This window comes from Dreissena polymorpha, chromosome 11 (assembly GCF_020536995.1).
Source record: "Dreissena polymorpha isolate Duluth1 chromosome 11, UMN_Dpol_1.0, whole genome shotgun sequence".
NCBI classification, from domain to species: Eukaryota; Metazoa; Mollusca; class Bivalvia; order Myida; family Dreissenidae; genus Dreissena; species Dreissena polymorpha.
In genome coordinates this window covers 26,358,407-26,376,898 of record NC_068365.1, presented here as the reverse complement: position 1 = coordinate 26,376,898, position 18,492 = coordinate 26,358,407, and the positions used below count along the sequence as shown (strand labels likewise).

Sequence of the window (18,492 nt, the reverse complement as noted above, 5' to 3'; positions counted from 1 at the left end):
CCCCACCTTTTTTTCAAAAAGCGTGGGGATAATAACAATACTAGTAGCAGCAGTAGTAGTAGTAGTTAAGGAAGTAGCATTAGCAGCAGCAGCAGTAGTAGTAGTAGAAGTAGTAGTAGTAGAAGTTGTAGTAGTAGAAGTAGCAGCAGCAGCAGTAGTAGCAGTAGCAGCAGCATCAGTAGGTAGTAGTAGCAGTAGTAGTAGCAATAGTAGTTGAAGTACTAGTAGTAGTAGTAGTAGTAGTAGTAGTAGTGTAGTAGTAGTAGTAGTAGTAGTAGTAGTAGTAGTAGTAGTAGTAGTAGTGGTAGTGGTAGTAGTAGTAGTAGTAGTAGTAGTAGTAACAGCAGCAGCAGCAGCAGTAGTAGTAGTAGTAGTCGCTGCAGCAGGAGTTGTAGTAGTAGCAGCAGCAGCAGCAGTAGCAGTAGTAGTAGTAGCAGCAGCAGCAGCAGCAGGAGTAGTAGCAGCAGCAGCAGTAGCAGCAGCAGTAGCAGTAGTAGTAGTAGTAGTTGAAGCAGTAGTAGTAGTTGAAGCAGTAGTAGTAGTAGTAGCAGTAGTAGCAGCAGTTTTAGTAGAAGTAATAGTAGTAGTAGTAGAAGTAGTAGTAGTAGTAGTAATATAAGTAGAAGTAGCAGTAGTAGTAGAAGTAGTAGTAGTAGTAGTAGTAGTTGTTGTTGTTGTGGCTGTTGTAATAGTAGTAGTAGTTTTGCAGAAGTAGTAGTAGTAGTAGTAGTAGTACTAGTAGTAGAAGTAATAGTAGTAACTTTCAAAGCAATGTCTACAAGTTTAAATTCCTTAACCCTGTTCAAGGTGTATACACACTCAATATTTAACTACAGTCCAGGTTTGCAATTAACAAACTATCTGATAAACCTGTGTGTGAGTCAGATATGTCTGCTGCTAATCTATTGGTTATAAAATATCACAGCCTTTTCTGATTGGCTGAGTTCAAATACAGAAAGTTTACCTGTTAGATTGAAATTCTGGAGCAGGCGTATTGTAAAATATGCAGGTTAAACTTGTTGTTAAAATGAAGTTAATGTAATGTTCACAAACAGTAGAGTTAATGAGTTTTTCCATTAACAAGAATTTCTTAAAATAATAATGTATGGATATCATTTGGAAAGTGACATGAAATGTTGTTAAAAAGTGATGCATACAAGTGTTTCAGAAGTCTGTCTAGGAATAGGACAACAACTGAAGGTTTGTGCTTTTCATTATTTCTAAATATTCCTTTAAATTTATTCTTCTTATGTCATCATTGTAGACCTTTTTTATGTGACATTTTAGGTAAAAGTATGGCAAATATAGAAGTTTAAAAGCAGCTGTCACACACATTTTCACTAAGTGCAGTTTGCAGCTTGATAAAGGAAGTCCTATGTGGAGATTTTAATAACCTTGAATGTAGTATCGGAAGTTTATAATGCATGGCTAGGGAACTGAGGCTAAGGGAGTTATGTGCTGTGCATGATGAGAAATCAATGCTCATTAATGCTGTTAATGTTTATAAATAAATTAATTTAACCAATAGCATTGTTTTTTAGGTTTCACTGTGCATTTTCATACCAATAGAATTACACATCATTCTAATTATAGCAATAATAAATTTGTACTAATCATACCTACAAATTTTGTTATGCTATGCTTTGTGATGTATTAACTTCATTGTAAGTTATTATTTAAAGACCATTTTACTAAATATTTAAAACAATACTTGAATTATTTTCTATATACATTTTCATTATGTGCTTTAACTGTAGCTGACCAGTTGATGAAAGATACTGCAGAGTTTGGCAGGGAAATAACCCAAGACAGCAAAGCGGCTCTTTTGGCGCATTTACTAAGAGGACTAACATGGCCACAAATTCATGGTAAATATTGTTATGCCCCGGGCTTATATAAGTAATTTAGTGTTAACCACCTGAAAGTATTTTGTCTTTTTGGTATCCAATATTTTGGTCTAGTTTCAATTACAGGTTATTTTTATATGAATTAGCAAATTAGCATAACTTTCATATAGCAATATCTGAATATTAAATTCCTATATACATGTATGTTTGAGTTTCCAGATACATGCTAGTGTACCCTGTTTTGGGGCATTTAACAATATAAATTTCAAAATAAAAGAGAGTCATATAAAAATATAAGTTAAATCACCAATTTATTCACTTGAAAGTCTCAGTTTTCCTGTGTGGTTGCCTGTTTGCAAGTAGATTAAAGCCCGCTTGCAAACTTTAAGAGAATAAATTTCAGTAAATGGAAAAGAAATAATTGCTAACTACTTAGGATCGTAAATGTTCGCTCAAATACAAAAAAGCCACATGTACCGAATTGAGCAGTGATATGAAATATCTAAAATAGATTAAAATATGAATGAGCATTGAAGTATAGATATTCAATCATATGATTGCTGCACATTTACTTTTACAGATGAATGTAAAAAACTTATGACTTTCTTGTAATATTGTTTGCTTTGTTTTTCTTTCAGAGATCATGCAGGAGCCGTACAGTATAACAGCAGTACAAGTTCTATAAAAGATCCACGACCTACTGAAGCCCAGCTAATTAACAAAAAAGTTTTTAAAAACTGTAATTTTATCCCACCTGGGTACTTATAATTTACTAAGCTGCCTACACAAGTTTTAGACTTGCAATTATATTTTAAACTGTCACTTGGAAAGTAATACATGTACATGCATTATGTTCTGAATTTCTTTGAACAATAAAATTATATAAAAGTATTTTAATGAAATTGAGCACCTAAATTGCATTAAAGTGAAAGAAGCTGAGAAAAATAGTATCCTTGTGCTCATGGGCAGCTACATATATTGTGACAAACATGAATTAGCTAAAATAACTTAAATTTTTCATTTTGTTTCTTGTATATCGTTTGTACAGGGTTCGTGAATTGTTACTGTATATTACTTGACTTGCTTGTATTTTGTTACTTTGAATACATGTTGTGAAGGTTGCATTATACTTTTTAACTTTTAAAGTAGCGCCTGTTCTGTTATGTAAGGGCCTGATTTATGATAATGGACATAGAGGCTTTGTAAGCATGTATTAAACAACACTTGTTTGATCTGAATAATTTGTTAAATAAATGTAACACAATTTGTAATCTGATGTTATATTTTGATGAATTGTGAACAAAATAATACATCGAAGAAACTAAGGCATTATGTTGATTTTTTGTTTAGTTTTAATCTAACCTTAAATTATGATTTATTTAAGCTGTGATTATTGTATTCATTTAATACATGATTATTGTTTTTAGACCAGAAATTTCTTTTTCTATTCAGTGACCATGGTAAACGCTGGACAATTTTCCATGTTATACCAGGCATCCATGGAATATTAAACAAGGAAAAACCCTGGAACATTTTCCAGGGTTTTCCAGCCAGCATGGAAAAAATACCGTCCGAATACTCCATGTAATCTTGAAAACCCTGGAAAAAAATCCATGGTTTTCCATGGTTTTCCAGATTACATGGAGTATTCGGACGGTATTTATTCCATGCTGGCTGGAAAACCCTGGAAATTGTTCCATGGTAATTATTCCAGGGAGCCTGGAAAACTATGGAAACTATTCCAGGCTATTTCCACATACCATGGACAATTTTCCACCCTTTTTTTCTAAATATTGACGCTGGAAAAGGCTGGAAACTTAGTCCGAATACTCCAGCATCATATTTTCCATGGATTTCCATGGAAAACCCTGGACAAAGTACACCCGGGCAATACAAAAAGCCTGAAAATGATTAAATCTTGATAAATGAACTCTGCAAATAAGAAAGGTAATAAATCTTGACTTTGAAGGTTATTCTGATTCTAATTTCTATCTCCAGAAACTTATAATTTAAATTCTTTCTTTATTTTTTTTAAAGAGTATCCATTTGATATGTGTTAACATATCTTAAATATGATTATATAAAGTGAATTATTATGGAATCTTGTTTTGATATGAAGTTCCCATTTAAATTACATATTTTTTGTTAATTGTTAAAAACATGCATTTAATACTCCTTCTGTGAAATAAAATATATCAAACACTTCAACTAGCTTGTATAGACAATCCCAGAATCAATAATATGGGCGCCGCCATATTGGCTATTACGTAACCCGGGATTAAAAACGGTACTGAAGAATTTGACAGATTACAACGTTATCATAGTGTACACCCGCTTTATTCCAATAAACAGTACTTTATGACTTCGCACAGTAGGATTGAAAACAAGTGAAACAGGAAACCAAGTGTCGATATGTATCACATCGTAAATCAATATAATTTAAATAAAAAATATACACGATAGATTCATAAAATATGTGTCTCTGCAACAATATTCAGTGACAACACGTAATGTTTAAGGCCGAGTTGGCATTTTTAAGCATACCTTTCAGTAATGCCTTTGTCTAAAATTTAACTATTTCTTTATGGAATAAAATTATTCAAGTATAGTTATAAAGGCATAGAAATATCTAAAGTCCGAAGTAAACGTTGTGATTTTAGCGTAAATAGTGCCGGAGATATTAACAAAGATCTATCAATATATAAAGATTGGAAACATCCATTCAGACCAATTTTTTTTTATAGATCTTTGATATTAATTAGATAGATTTAAGGTCGATGTAGACAATTATATTGATTTCTGCCTTTGTTTAAGCCTATATTGTTTCTTATTAAATGTCATACTTTCTATACTTTCCGGAGATATTCATTAAGAAACATTGTCAGATTAAAGACTGAAGACGACTTCTTTTATTGAATAATACATATCTTTGTTTGTCTAAACAGTTACCATTTCGCTATTAATATTTCCCTTGTAAGTGTCATTTTAAAGGTAATATACAAATTTATAGCCGAAATGAAGTTTGTGATTCTAAAATTGTTCCGTATATCTTTATTACATTGAAACTCTGTAAGATTTCAGGAAGAGATTTTTTTAAATTAAAATTATGTATCTAGTTTAGTCTAAAACTAAAGTGGTTTTTAGCAAGCTTTTATTTAAAAATCGCTCTCAAGCTAATACAAAAATATCTAACTGGAAATGAATTTTGTGATTTAAATGAACAAGTATCAGAGTTATTCGCTTGCAAAACTGTGCAAGATGTCAGGATATGTCATACTTTTTTATTGAAAAGGACATATCAGCTTTTGTCTACAACTTTCTTATATTATTATTTAAATAACATTTTACATGTTGCCTGAAATATTATTAAATTTTCTTAATAACATCTTAATTCACGATTGAAATGTTCAACATGAAAAATAATGAGCCTTAAATAAACTTAAATAGTTCCAATTGTGTTCTCTAGATTTCCTTAATGTATGTCTTTATTAAATTTTCGTAAAACGGTCTAAATTTACGCTTAAAAAATACAAACGCGAACAAAATAAGTGATTTATTTTACTTTAATTACGGTTTATTAATGACAGCAACACACATCTCTTGAAAAAAAACATCATCGATAAAGGCGTGAACAAATTCGCTGAATGGGAGACGATGTTCCAAGTGTGGATTAAAAGCGTTTATGGGTTTGCCCGTGACACCACATGTCTGCACATGTGTAGATACCGAAATTAAGATAAGATATCACGCGTCACCTTTAAATAACATGTTAAATGACAATCAAGACCTTATTTATGCCAGGGACCTACACATGATGTCCATGTCCATGCTGTGTTTTATTACTTTTAAACGAATGCAAATGAACCTTATTTCTACTATATAATTACGTAATTTATATTTTTTTTAAAACACGAACTATTATGTGCTTGTCAGATAAATAACAACAACTCTTTAAATCCTCAAATATATTTGATAAAACCGTTTCGCTTCCTTGTTTTGCGTAGGGACCTATACACACATATATAGGTCCATGTTTATTTCTTCAGTACCGTTTTGGAGGCGCCCGAGAGTATTCAGGGGCGGGTAATCCGGGAGGTATCGATTTCTGGGATTGTCTATTACTGACCACTGATATTAACATCGGGCATAGAGCACAGTGAGAGGTTAATTAAGTACTTAGGAATCATAATTCTGTCAGTCTGTGGTCATTATCAATTTGTTTAGGGCAACTCATGCTGGTTTTCTAACTGTATCAGACACTAAAAAGGTAGGCTAAGAAAGCTGAGTGGTAAAAAGTTACTAACTGCAATTATCAATATATGCAGGGAATTTCTCAGAGATGGCTTATCAGTAATAGTTCCCATTATAGATTTATTTGCTACAAACTGACAACAAATGTGACAAAACAATAAATGTGTTTTTTAAACCGTTTCAAAAAAAAAAAAATTGGGAGGGTAGGGTGGGGGGGGGTATAGTGTGAGGGTGTGGTGGTCATTTGTGAGATGATCTTAAAAAAAAAAAAAAAAAAAAAAAAAAAATTAGGGGGGGGGGGGGGGGTGGGATTCGGATGGGGGGAGGGCTGGATTCTACAGTGTGTTGGTTGGACGGTATTTCAAACATAAAATAATAAAAATAAAAATTTGTGTTTTTTAACCGTTTCAAAAAAAATAATTTGGGAGGGTGGGGTGGGGGGGGGGGGGGGTATAGTGTGAGGGTGTGGTGGTCATTTGTGAGATGATCTTAACATAAAAAAAAAAAAAAAAAATTAGGGGGGGGGGGGGGGGGGGGGGTGGGATTCGGATAGGGAAGGGGGGATTCTACAGTGATATGGTTGGACGGTATTTCAAACATAAAATAAAAATAATAAATATTTGTGTTTTTTAACAGTTTCAAAAAAAATAATTTGGGGGTGGTGTCGGGTGGGGGGGGGGTATAGTGTGAGGGTGTGGTGTACATTTGTGAGATGATCTTAAAAAAAAAAAAAAAAAATAAAATAGAGGGGGGGGGGGGGGGGGGCGGGAGGGCACGGGGGATGGTATGTCAGGTAAGAGTAGTTTTGTCAAAGTATCAATCAAATCTAATCATAAATAAAGAAATTATGGCAATTTTAGCAATATTTAATAATTTGACCTTGAGAGTTAAGGTCATTCAAAGGTCAAGGTAAAATTCAACTTGCCAGGTAGAGGAACCTCATGATAGCATGAAAGTATTTGAAGTTTGAAAGCAATAGCCTTAATAGTTAAGAAGTAAAGTGGATCGAAACACAAAATTTAACCATATATTCAAAGTTACTAAGTCAAAAAGGGCCATAATTCCGTAAAAATGACAACCAGAGTTATGCAACTTGTCCTTTTACTGTACCCTTATGATAATTTGCGAGTGTTCCAAGTATGCAAGCAATATCTATGATACTTTAAGGGGTAAAGTGGACCAAAACACAAAACTTAACCAAATTTTCAAAGTATAAAGGGCCCATAATTCCTTTCAAATGCCAGTCAGAGTTACATAACTTTGCCTGCACAGTCCCCTTATGATAGTTAATAAGTGTTGCAAGTATGAAAGCAATAGCTTTGATACTGTATGAATAATGTGGACCTAAACACAAAACTTAACCAAATTTTCAATTCTCTAAGTATAAAAAGGGCACATAATTATGTCAAAATGCCAGTCAGAGTTACATTACTTTGCCTGCACAGTCCGCTTATGATAGTTAGTAAGTGTTGCAAGTATGAAAGCAATAGCTTTGATACTTACAGAATAAAATGGACCTAAACACAAAACTTAACCAAAATTTTCAATTTTCTAAGTATAAAAAGGGCACATAATTTTTTCAAAATGCACGCCAGAGTTATCTCACTTTGCCTGCCCAGTCCCCTTATGATAGTAAGTAAGTGTACCAAGTTTGAATGCAATAGCATTGATACTTTCTGAGAAAAGTGGACCTAAACGCAAAACTTAACCAAAATTTTCAATTTTCTAAGTATAAAAAGGGCACATAATTCTGTCAAATTGCATGTCAGAGTTATCTTACTTTGCCTGCCCAGTCCTCTCATGATAGTAAGTAAGTGTACCAAGTTTGAATGCAATAGCATTGATACTTTCTGAGAAAAGTGGACCTAAACGCAAAATTTAACCGGACGCCAATGCCGACGCCGACGCCAAGGTGATGACAAAAGCTCATAATTTAAAAAAAAACATTGATGAGCTAAAAATGTCATTATACTAGCAAAATATGCATTTTGAAGTATTTACCCTTTAAGTGTTTTGAAACCAAGGGGTCTAACAAATTCTAGAGCAGAAGTAAAAATAGATTGGGAAACATGACTCAGCAGGTTAAACAAGGGAGATAGATACTGCAAAATTGTGTACATGTTGTCTTTCTTTCAGCTATCTCTTAGTTGATAGGATTACCATAAGTAATAATGACTAAAACAGTTATGTTAATTATGAAAATTCTGTGTTATGAAAAATTAAATAATACAGTTAATGGTACATAATAATGACATAATAAAACCAAACTTTACTACACAGGAAACAAATGTTCTGACCAAAGTTCATGAAGATTGGGCAACTGAATTAAATAAATAATTTTAAAGAGGTTATGAATTAATGGTGTTATTTATTTTTAAGAATCTATAGATTATTGCAAGTTTAATATGCAAAATAGGAAGGATATTAACTTAACATTGTCTTCATTGTAAGAATACATTAAAGCAGCACTTTATAACATAACTAGAGTGTTAACAAGGTTTTACTATAGTCATATTTGAAAAAATGCCCCGCCCCCTAGCGGCCATGTTTTTCAATCAACCGGCATCATTTTCAAACTCGTCCATGATATCATTGGGATGAATGTTCTGACCAAGTTTCATGAAGATCGGACAATAAATGTGGCCTCTAGAGTGTTAACAAGATTTTAATATAGCCATATAAGGAAAAATGCCCCGCCCCTTGGCAGCCATGTTTTTAAAGCAAAGGCTACCATTTTTTAACTCATCCAAGATATCATTGGAACAAAGTATCTGAGCAAGTTTCATGAAGATTGGACAATAAATGTGGCCTCTAGAGTGTTAACAAGGTTTTACTATAGCCATATAAGGAAAAATGCCCCGCCCCCTGGCGGCCATGTTTTTCAATCCACGGGCATCATTTTCGAACTCATCCAAGATATTATTGGGATTAATCTTCTGACCAAATTTCATGAAGATTTGACAATAAATGTAGCCTCTAGAGAGTGAACAAGGCAAATGTTTACGTCGCACAATGGACGACGGACAACGGACGACGGAAAAAGGCGATCACAAAAGCTCACCATGAGCACGTTTTGCTCAGGTGAGCTAAAAATATACATACCTATCTATTGTTCAAAAAGTTAACATACATAAAAACCTACATTGCAACATAAAACAAGGGCTGTTTGTAAAACATGCATGCCTCCCATATGGGCTGTCAGTTGTAGTGGCAGCCATTGTGTGAATATGTTTTTGTCACTGTGACCTTGACCTTTGACCTAGTGACCTAAAAATAAATAGGGGTCATCTGCCAGTCATGATCAATGTACCTAAGATGTTTCATGATCCTAGGCCTAATTATTCTTGAGTTATCATCTGGAAACCATTTTACTATTATGAGTCACTGTGACCTTGACCTTTGACCTAGTGACCTGAAAATCAATTGGGGTCATCTGCCAGTCATGATCAATATTCCTATTAAGTTTCATCATCCTAGGCGTAAGCATTCTTGAGTAATCATCCGGAAACCATTTTACTGTTTCGAGTCACTGTGACCTTGACCTTTGACCTGAAAATCAATAGGGGTCATCTGCCAGTCATGATCAATGTACCTATGAAGTTTCATGATCCTAGGCCTAAGCATTCTTAAGTTATCATCCGGAAACCATTTTACTATTTCGAGTCACTGTGACCTTGACCTTTGACCTAGTGACCTGAAAATCAATAGGGGTCATCTGCCAGTCATGATCAATGTACCTATGAAGTTTCATGATCCTAGGCCTAAGCATTCTTGAGTTATCATCCCGAAACCATTTTACTATTTCGAGTCACTGTGACCTTGACCTTTGACCTAGTGACCTGAAAATCATTAGGGGTCATCTGACAGTCATGATCAATGTACCTATGAAGTTTCATGATCCTAGGCCTAAGCGTTCTTGAGTTATCATCCGGAAACCATCTGGTGGACGGACCGACGGAATGACAGACCGACGGACCGACATGTGCAAAACAATATACCCCCTCTTCTTCGAAGGGGGGCATAAAAAGCATGAACTTTACCAGCAATCACTTTAATCGATTTGCTTTTACTAATGAAACAAATATTTTCCACCAGTTCAAATAAGAATTTGTTGCACAGTTCTTTAATAAATATTATATGTATCAACATTAATTTTGCTAACATTAATTGTGTTAATTAAAATGTTAAATCTGCCTTTGCTCAATTATAAAAAACTATGTACTCAAAATGTTGATATATATATGCTCTTGTCATGTATTAATCACCTGAGATTTCTATAATAAGTCTGGAGTGCATTATAATACACTTGATAATAGACTGTGGGTGTCACTATGTTATCAACAAAAACAACAAACACAGCAACAGGTGAAACTTAATCTCCAGTATTCTCAAATATCGGTTGCCATCCCTACTGGAAGCAAACAAAACAATTAAGCATTTGCAAAATTGTTCAGTTTACTCACTTTAAATGTCAGAAAAAATATAAAACTAACATTGTTTCTCAGAATGCATTTCATCACTTTTGTCCACAGATAAATGAAGAATAAAAGTCATCACAGAACATGTTATCCCCTGTTACCACCATCTGTAACCAGAGTATTGAAGGCATCTTCTGATTTCAAAGTGATTCATTTAAGACAATACTGCACAGGGCACTTGGTAAACATGCTGTCATGACATGTGCAAACATTGCATGCATTCATAGAAATTAACAATTTGACCAAGCAAACCCAAATACATGTGCATATATTTGCAAGCCTGAAAAAAGAAGACTGTCTATAAAAATTTAGAAATTCTGAAAAATCTGAGCATGCATGATTACAAATGTATCATCTTGTGCTTATCTCAATCCCTGCAAATTTGATTCTGAATAATAATGATGATAACAGATATCATCCATGACCATGCATAAAGGGTTGCAATGGAGGTTGCTATGGTAGAAATAAATGAAAACAACTTACCTCTCTATAGTTACGGACCCCGGCCTCTCGGAATGTTGGCTTGCATTTAAGGTTTTTCTGTAAACATAAACCTTTGTATATTATAAAACGAATGTGTATAGGCCTAAAATATCATTTAATGATGTATTATTATAAATGAGACAAAAATGAAAGAACTTTAGTATCATGAGCTATGGGACAGTAACTCATCAATATTTAACTAAGCAACTCTCCAAATGAACACAGAAGTACCGATATACAAGAGCACTGCGGTTGGAGACAGATGCCCCCTCCCAAAACAGGGCATTGACACAAGAGTTTTGCAAAAAAATGACCATCAGAGTTTATTTTATCATATTAGTGTCACATTGACCTTGACCTTTGAACAAGTGACCCTAATTTCAATAGGGATCATCTACAGTCAAAAGCCAATGCAAATGTGAAGTATTAAACCAATTGATCAATTTATTGACAAGTTATTTTTAGGAAACGATTTTCACACTTATTGTGACAGTGACCTTTGACTTAGTGACCCCAATTTTTATAGGTGTAATCTACTGTCCAAGGCCAATACATATGGGAAGTAATTCAAGCCTATCAGAGAATCAGTTGAGGAGTTATTGATCGGAAACAATTTCAATATTAGTGTGACAGTGACCTTTGACCTAGTTACCCCAATTCAATAGGGTCCATCTACTGTCCAACACCAATGCACATGGGAAGTATCAAGCCAATCGGTCCTTCAGTTCACAAGTTATTGATCATAAACAATCTTCACTCTTAGTGTGACAGTGACCTTTGACCTTGTGACCACAATTTCAATAGGGGCCATCTTATGGCAAAGGCCAAAGAACATGGAAATTATCAAATCAATTGGTCAATCCGTTCACAAGTTATTGATCAGAAACAAACTTGTCTTCTGAAGACTGACAGACCGACAGACATCCAGCAAAAGAATATACCCCCTCTTCTTAGAATGGGGGCATATGAAGTGAATGATAAAAGTCACAAATGCCTTGACAAAATTAATGTACACTCAAAACAGACAGAACCTAGCTTTAAAAGAATTATAAACAGTGTATGAACACATATTGTTGTTGTTTTAATTAGAACACAGGCAATAAAAACACAAATCACTACTCTCACAAATATTGTTGGTCTCTGGTGATCAATAAGCATGGGAGTTTTGTTTGGTTGAAAATGAAACTATTGTTTCTGCTATGAATGTCTGTTACAGATACATAACATTTATCCTTGCCAGTAAAAAGCATTCTAGGCCACGACTTTTTTTTTTATTGGTTTACAAAAATTATTTTGAAAATGGTCCATCGGGCGGTCGAAAAAAAAAAAAAAAAAAAACATCATTGGAAAAATAAGTTAATACTAATAACATCAGAACAAAGACATCATATCTTTTATAACCTTAACACAGAGACGAAAAATCTAATCATGCAATGAAACACATCTATATCTTCAAATGAAATGAGTCACCTAAAAGCACCTTTTGTAACATCAGGCAATTTTAAACACTCCATTAAATGACATGCGTTCTTCTCCCATTAAAACGAAAAACTGCGCTTCATTTCCGTAATTCGATGCGCACCATTACGCAATGCGATGCCCGTTGCATAAATCTTATATAAGATAAACTACTCATACACAAAGTTTGTGTTTGCTCTTATTGGACTTATGACATCGTCCATGAAAAAAAATCGAGGTAGATCGATCCCCGCGTCGTCGCGGTAATGTTTGTTAAAGTTGTTGTTGTCGTGAAAACTCGTTGATTTACAACGCAACACGTCTTTTTTAAACTGACGCGAATTAATACAATCATATTTGTCAACTTGGCTTTTGCTTTATTTTGATAATTTAATCCAAAGTTTAATGTTAGCAAGTGTTTTTACTGGAATTGTAAACAAGGAGCCAGTTAAAGTCTTCTGAAAATGTGCAGTCTGTGTGAATTGACAGTTTGACGTCATCAAAGGAAAGCCGCTTGCTGTCTGAAGCAATAAAGCGACAAATTTCGCGCCGACAAAATTGGCTTCCTTTGTCTAGCAATCAACATGCCGAACCAATCGTGCGTTTGTTTCTCAATTGCAATCCTCCAATTTAATAATAGCACGTGCATAGCTCCGCCTTCGAATCTTTTGCAGAGAACGGAGGCGGAGTTTAACGGTTAATTGAGCTAGTATTTTTAATACGCAAGTTGAGTTCCGATTTGCCGAAATTACTCGGCCCTAAGCATTAAAACGACAAATACATTTATCAATGATTTTCCGAGATATACCGATTTGTTCCGATTTCCAAACTTTCTGTACAGTTCCTATAAACTATGGCGGACGTGTTTACAAAATTCCTAAACACATATATCGTAAATAATGGCAGTGTTTTATTGGATTATTTATACTAATTATCAAATTGCAAGGTAATACTTTTTTTATCTACTATAATATCGGGTATGTTTAATATAATAAACATGTTAAACAATATAGTTGCGTCACAGACTCGGAAATAAATTTTGATGCGGTCGACATTTTACTGACGCTGATTTTCCTATTGTCTGTAATTAAATAAATTTTGAGAAGTGCCCATAAAAGGACTGGTACATACTGTGTCACATTGAAAAATATCCCGATCTCTGTAATATATGTGAACCAATCGTTGATTGTACTTACTTGATTTTATTCGCAACCGTACTCAAACCGGATCGTTTTTTTTTCTCGTTTCGCTCGTTTTTCAGTGCGGTCGGGAATAAAGTATATAAAAAAAAGACGATTTTCCGATTTTATTTTTTTTTCCCATTTTCCAAAAATTAGGGTCGGCGGTTTTGTAAACCAAGAAATATAAAAGTCGTGGCCCTATGGACAAGGTATTTTATGATATAGAAAAACGTGCCTAAATAACTTTGACACAACCCATTGTGGCTTTTGTCAAGTTGGTCCTTTACATTTTATACTATCCCATTCATCATTCAATATTCTTCTATCACATATAAAATTAATGGACATGCACACTTCTAAACATTTCTACAGGGGTCATGCCATCTATGTGCTGCATACCACCTAATAGTATAAATTTGCTTCATATACATAAAAAAATTATCAATTTAAAAATTCAAAACACGAGGTCCACTTCTGAACTGTTAGTTAACTTAATCATATCGCTTTAATGCTGTCTTGTAAATAGAGAATATTATGTGAGTTTTGGATCAAGATCAAGTTTATCATGCGAGGCTTAGAACCGATGTAGCGTGAGGCTTGCCGAGCGCTAACATGGTTCGAGCCGAGCATGATAAACTTTATCTTTATACGAAACTCACATTATATTCTATTTATCCTATTATTTTCTTCATTTTTTCCATTACTAAATATTAAATATTGCATTTTTGACAATTTAACATACCGTAGTTGGCAAGAACATATTCTCCAATTTTTGGAAAAACCCAAATCTGATCTAAAAATAGCGATAGTATAAAGTCAAAGTTTATACGATCATTGTTGTACTGTCCATTTTCATCTGGTAATAGGATAAAATCCAATATGGGCAACAAAATAATGTATTTTGAAGAATTTCAGCTCATTCATCAATGAGGTTAACAAAATAAAGTATAGATGTAATAAACAAGTGTGTATCCCAAGTCCATTATTGTTAGAGAAATCATTTAAATGAAGTGATTTGTCCAAGTTCAATCCATTGATGGTGAAAAGTTTGGCCTTAAATGATTCTGTCTTAAGAGCTCCCTGGTCAATTGGAAGAGGCTCAATCTTAAACGATAACAAACAAAATATTACAATATTTACAATGATTTGTCTCAAATGCAATCATGGTGAAAGGTTTGTAATGATAAAAGAATTTAGGGTTATAATACAGCAAGGATGTTTAGTTCTTGAGTGATACACTTACATATAGAGCTCTAGAGCAGAGCCTTTCTCGTTATGTTAGAAGACTATAAGAAAGGACATGACAAACAAGAGATTGCCAAGCAATATTATACCGGTGAAACTCCACCATTGTCAGATTTATATATATATATATATATATTTGTTGCCATAGCAACCAGAATTCTTGATGTAGGAACAAAATGAATGACGTGCATAATCTCCATATTGCCATCTATCCATGTTTCAAGTTTCATGAAAAAATATTAAGAACTTTTAAAGTTATCGCAGGATCCAGAAAAGTGTGACAGACAGACTGACTGACTGACATACTGACTGACAGACAGACAGACGGAGTGCAAACTATAAGTCCCCTCCGGTTTCACCGGTAGGGGAAAATAATATGCCCCACCACTGAAAGGCATTGGTAATAGAATACAACAAAGGGCCATAGGCCAATTTCCAGTACAAATCTTGAGGTGAGGAAAGCTAAAAGTTATCCCTTTACCACTTAGATACTTATTTTGACACATTTGCAGTCCCTTTGAAATGTAATTAAAGACCTTTCATACTGTATTCAAGTTTTAAAGGCTTCATTTCCAACCTGTAGATACTCATGAGCAGCAAACAGCATAAAACCTGAACAGACTGCGAGTTAGTCGCAGGCTGTTCTGGTTTTATGCTGTTTGCACATAGCCATTTTCTCTTTGCTCCTGATAAGACAATAAGATTAATTCATCTCCTGTCTCTGTATTGCAAAATGATCTTATACCATTAAATTGCAAAATGAACTTTTCATTTGGCAATCAACTGAGACGACTTTATTGACAAATGTGTATAAAACAACCGTATTGCAAAATAATCTTTAAGACAACTTTTTATTAAAATTTACAGAGTTTGCTGTACTGTGACTGCATTATTGCAAAATGTACTGTGACTGCATTATTGCCAAATGTACTGTAGCTGCATTATTGTGAAATGTACTGTGACTGCATTATTGCAAATGCACTGTAGCTGCATTATTGTGAAATGTACTGTGACTGCATTATTGTTAAATGAACAATGACTGCATTATTGCAAAATGGACTGTGACTTTATTGTTGCAAAATGAACTATGACTGTATTATTGCAAAATTTACTATGACTGTATTATTGTAAAATTTACTATGACTGTATTATTGCAAAATGGACTGTGACTTTATTGTTGCAAAATGTACTATGACTGTATTATTGCAAAATGTACTATGACTGTATTATTGCAAAATGTACTATGATTGTATTATTGCAAAATGTACTATGACTGTATTATTGCAAAATGTACTATGACTGTATTATTGCAAAATGTACTATGATTGTATTATTGCAAAATGTACTATGATTGTATTATTGCAAAATGTACTATGACTGTATTATTGCAAAATGTACTATGACTGCATTATTGCAAAATGTACTATGATTATATTATTGCAAAATGTACTATGACTGCATTTTTGCAAAATGTACTATGATTGTATTATTGCAAAATGTACTATGACTGCATTATTGCAAATCTTTTAAGAGGGCCTTATTGTGAAATGAAACAATGCCTCTTTATTGCAGAATGGACTGAGACCTCCTGTATTACACGACAGACATGATCCAAAATGGTGTGCTACAGAATTAAATGAGCCATGCTCTGTGAAAACACGGCTCATTATGCATGTGCATAAAGTGCCATCTCAGATTAGCCTGTGCAGTCCGCACAGGCAAATCAGGAACGACATTATCCGCCTAAACTGGATTTTGGTTTAAAAGAGACTTCCTTTAAACAAAAAATTCCCAAAACTGTGGAAAGAATTTTCCAGGATTAGCCAGTGCAGACTACAAAGGCTAATAAAGGACAATACTTTTCGCACATGCATTAAACCCCCTTTTCACAAAGCAAGGCGCAAATAGAGTACATGGGTAAGTCAGGCAGCAGACACTGTTACCTTCAGTGGAGTTTCCTAGGTGATGAACAAAACAACAAATAAATTACAACACTGAACGGATATCAGCCATGTAAAAATGTACAAAACATACTTGAATGAAAACTAGACTTATAACAAAAACATAACTAATTATCAAATATGTTGATCGGTAAATAACTGGGCAATGTGTGGGTAACTGGGCATGAAGATAGTGTCTTGCAAGGCAAGTTTTTGTCGTACTGAATTGTTGGTACTGTTGGACTAATTTTGATAAGATCTGTCATATGATATATAACTTACCTGGTTTTATTTAGAGCACAAGTGCACAATGATTAAATTCCCTAAATTACTAAATTACTGAAAGATATTTTAATCTAAAAAGATATTTTAATCTAAACATAAACCTCCAATTTGGAAAATAAAGTTACGGAACATAGAATTGACCAAACGAAATGACAACAGGTAAAAAGTACAGTAAATCAAACTATCATTTTGAAAATGGTCAATATATTCACTAACTCCAACAAATGGTAAGAAATTCAATGTGCTACATAAACATAAGACAATGGTTCTACAGTTCTATATGCTAACAATAGGGAAGTAATTGAAGCAGAAGCTACAGTTGTAAGGAAAGTCATTCAAGACACTGCAGCTTTACAGGAACAACTTTCAAAAAGACCATTCATGACATTTAAGCAGGAACTAAAATTCTATATTTCAATTCAAATGATAGTCAGTCAGAAGTACAGTTGAATATGAAATTACACTACATCAGGAGCAATTGGCCATTGTGCCTTCCTAAATACATTTAACACAGTTTCACCCTTTGAAATCATCATATTAAGAAATTGTTAAAAGCAGTAGGAATCAAAATGGCACTGTTTCAACTGCTATTGTATGAAGTGAATTTATCAAACAAATCTGGGGGCAAAAATACACCCTTCCTCCCTCTGCATTAAAGCTTTTCTTCTCCTTCCTATACATAAAGGCAAAATATAATTGAAAAGGAGGAAAATAAGCAGAAAGGAAACAGAATCACAGTGTTGATGTCTAGCTCAAATTTAAAGAAGAAAAGTACCATGACAAATATCTACAGGGCAGGTGCACAGTCTGTAATGTTGGTGGGTATCCATAGCAACAACTTACCGTCTCCAGTATAGGAATGCAGCCCACATGGGCAACTATTTTACATGCCATGCACTTCTTTCTTGGCCCCTTGTTCTGAAATTGGAAGACTGTTTTTTAAACAAGATCAACATGTTTGTCTGAATTCATTTACCTGAGCAATAGACTTATTTTCGATTGAATGAAAGAAAACAAGCATATAATTTCTTCACAAAATTTCAAAATAAGAAGTGATGAAGGTTTTCTTTCAAGAAAAAAAACAACAAGAAACCGTCGGAGACTGGTGATGCTCCCCAAAGTTTTTTTTGTCACAATATTGCACTATATATTCAGATAAAAGGAAACGTCTTGAGAGCACAGTGTGAGGGACAATAATTTTTTTATAGAAAATTTCAAAGGGCCATATCTCTGTGAAAAATCATCCGACCAGAACCCGCTGATAATATGCACATCTTCTCCTGGTAGTGAAGCTTCCCATAAAGTTTCATTGAATTCTGGTCAT

The 18,492-nt window shown here is 34.0% G+C and overlaps 1 protein-coding gene and 2 long non-coding RNA genes across 10 annotated transcripts in view; 1 reads left to right on the top strand and 2 right to left on the bottom strand.

Annotated features, from left to right (window-relative positions):
* LOC127850702 (diacylglycerol kinase zeta-like) overlaps positions 1 to 18,492 on the bottom strand; it is a 234,123-nt gene that overhangs the window by 96,889 nt on the left and 118,742 nt on the right. For 5 of the 8 annotated variants that reach the window (XM_052383960.1, XM_052383959.1, XM_052383962.1 and 2 more), the window contains 3 exons: positions 18,012 to 18,086; positions 16,887 to 16,901; positions 11,060 to 11,116 (listed from right to left, as the gene is read on the bottom strand). In XM_052383960.1, the coding sequence (XP_052239920.1) occupies positions 11,060 to 11,116; positions 16,887 to 16,901; positions 18,012 to 18,086 (147 nt within the window). The remainder of the gene's footprint in view (positions 1 to 11,059; positions 11,117 to 16,886; positions 16,902 to 18,011; positions 18,087 to 18,492) is intronic. The other 3 variants (XM_052383961.1, XM_052383963.1, XM_052383967.1) reach the window with 1 other exon arrangement.
* LOC127850717 (uncharacterized) lies at positions 1,548 to 3,172 on the top strand. The gene is made up of 2 exons (XR_008035427.1): positions 1,548 to 1,868; positions 2,486 to 3,172. It is a non-coding gene; the product is annotated as an uncharacterized LOC127850717 (long non-coding RNA).
* Positions 9,729 to 10,171, bottom strand: LOC127850718 (uncharacterized). The gene is made up of 2 exons (XR_008035428.1): positions 9,981 to 10,171; positions 9,729 to 9,835 (listed from the first exon to the last, which is right to left on the bottom strand). It is a non-coding gene; the product is annotated as an uncharacterized LOC127850718 (long non-coding RNA).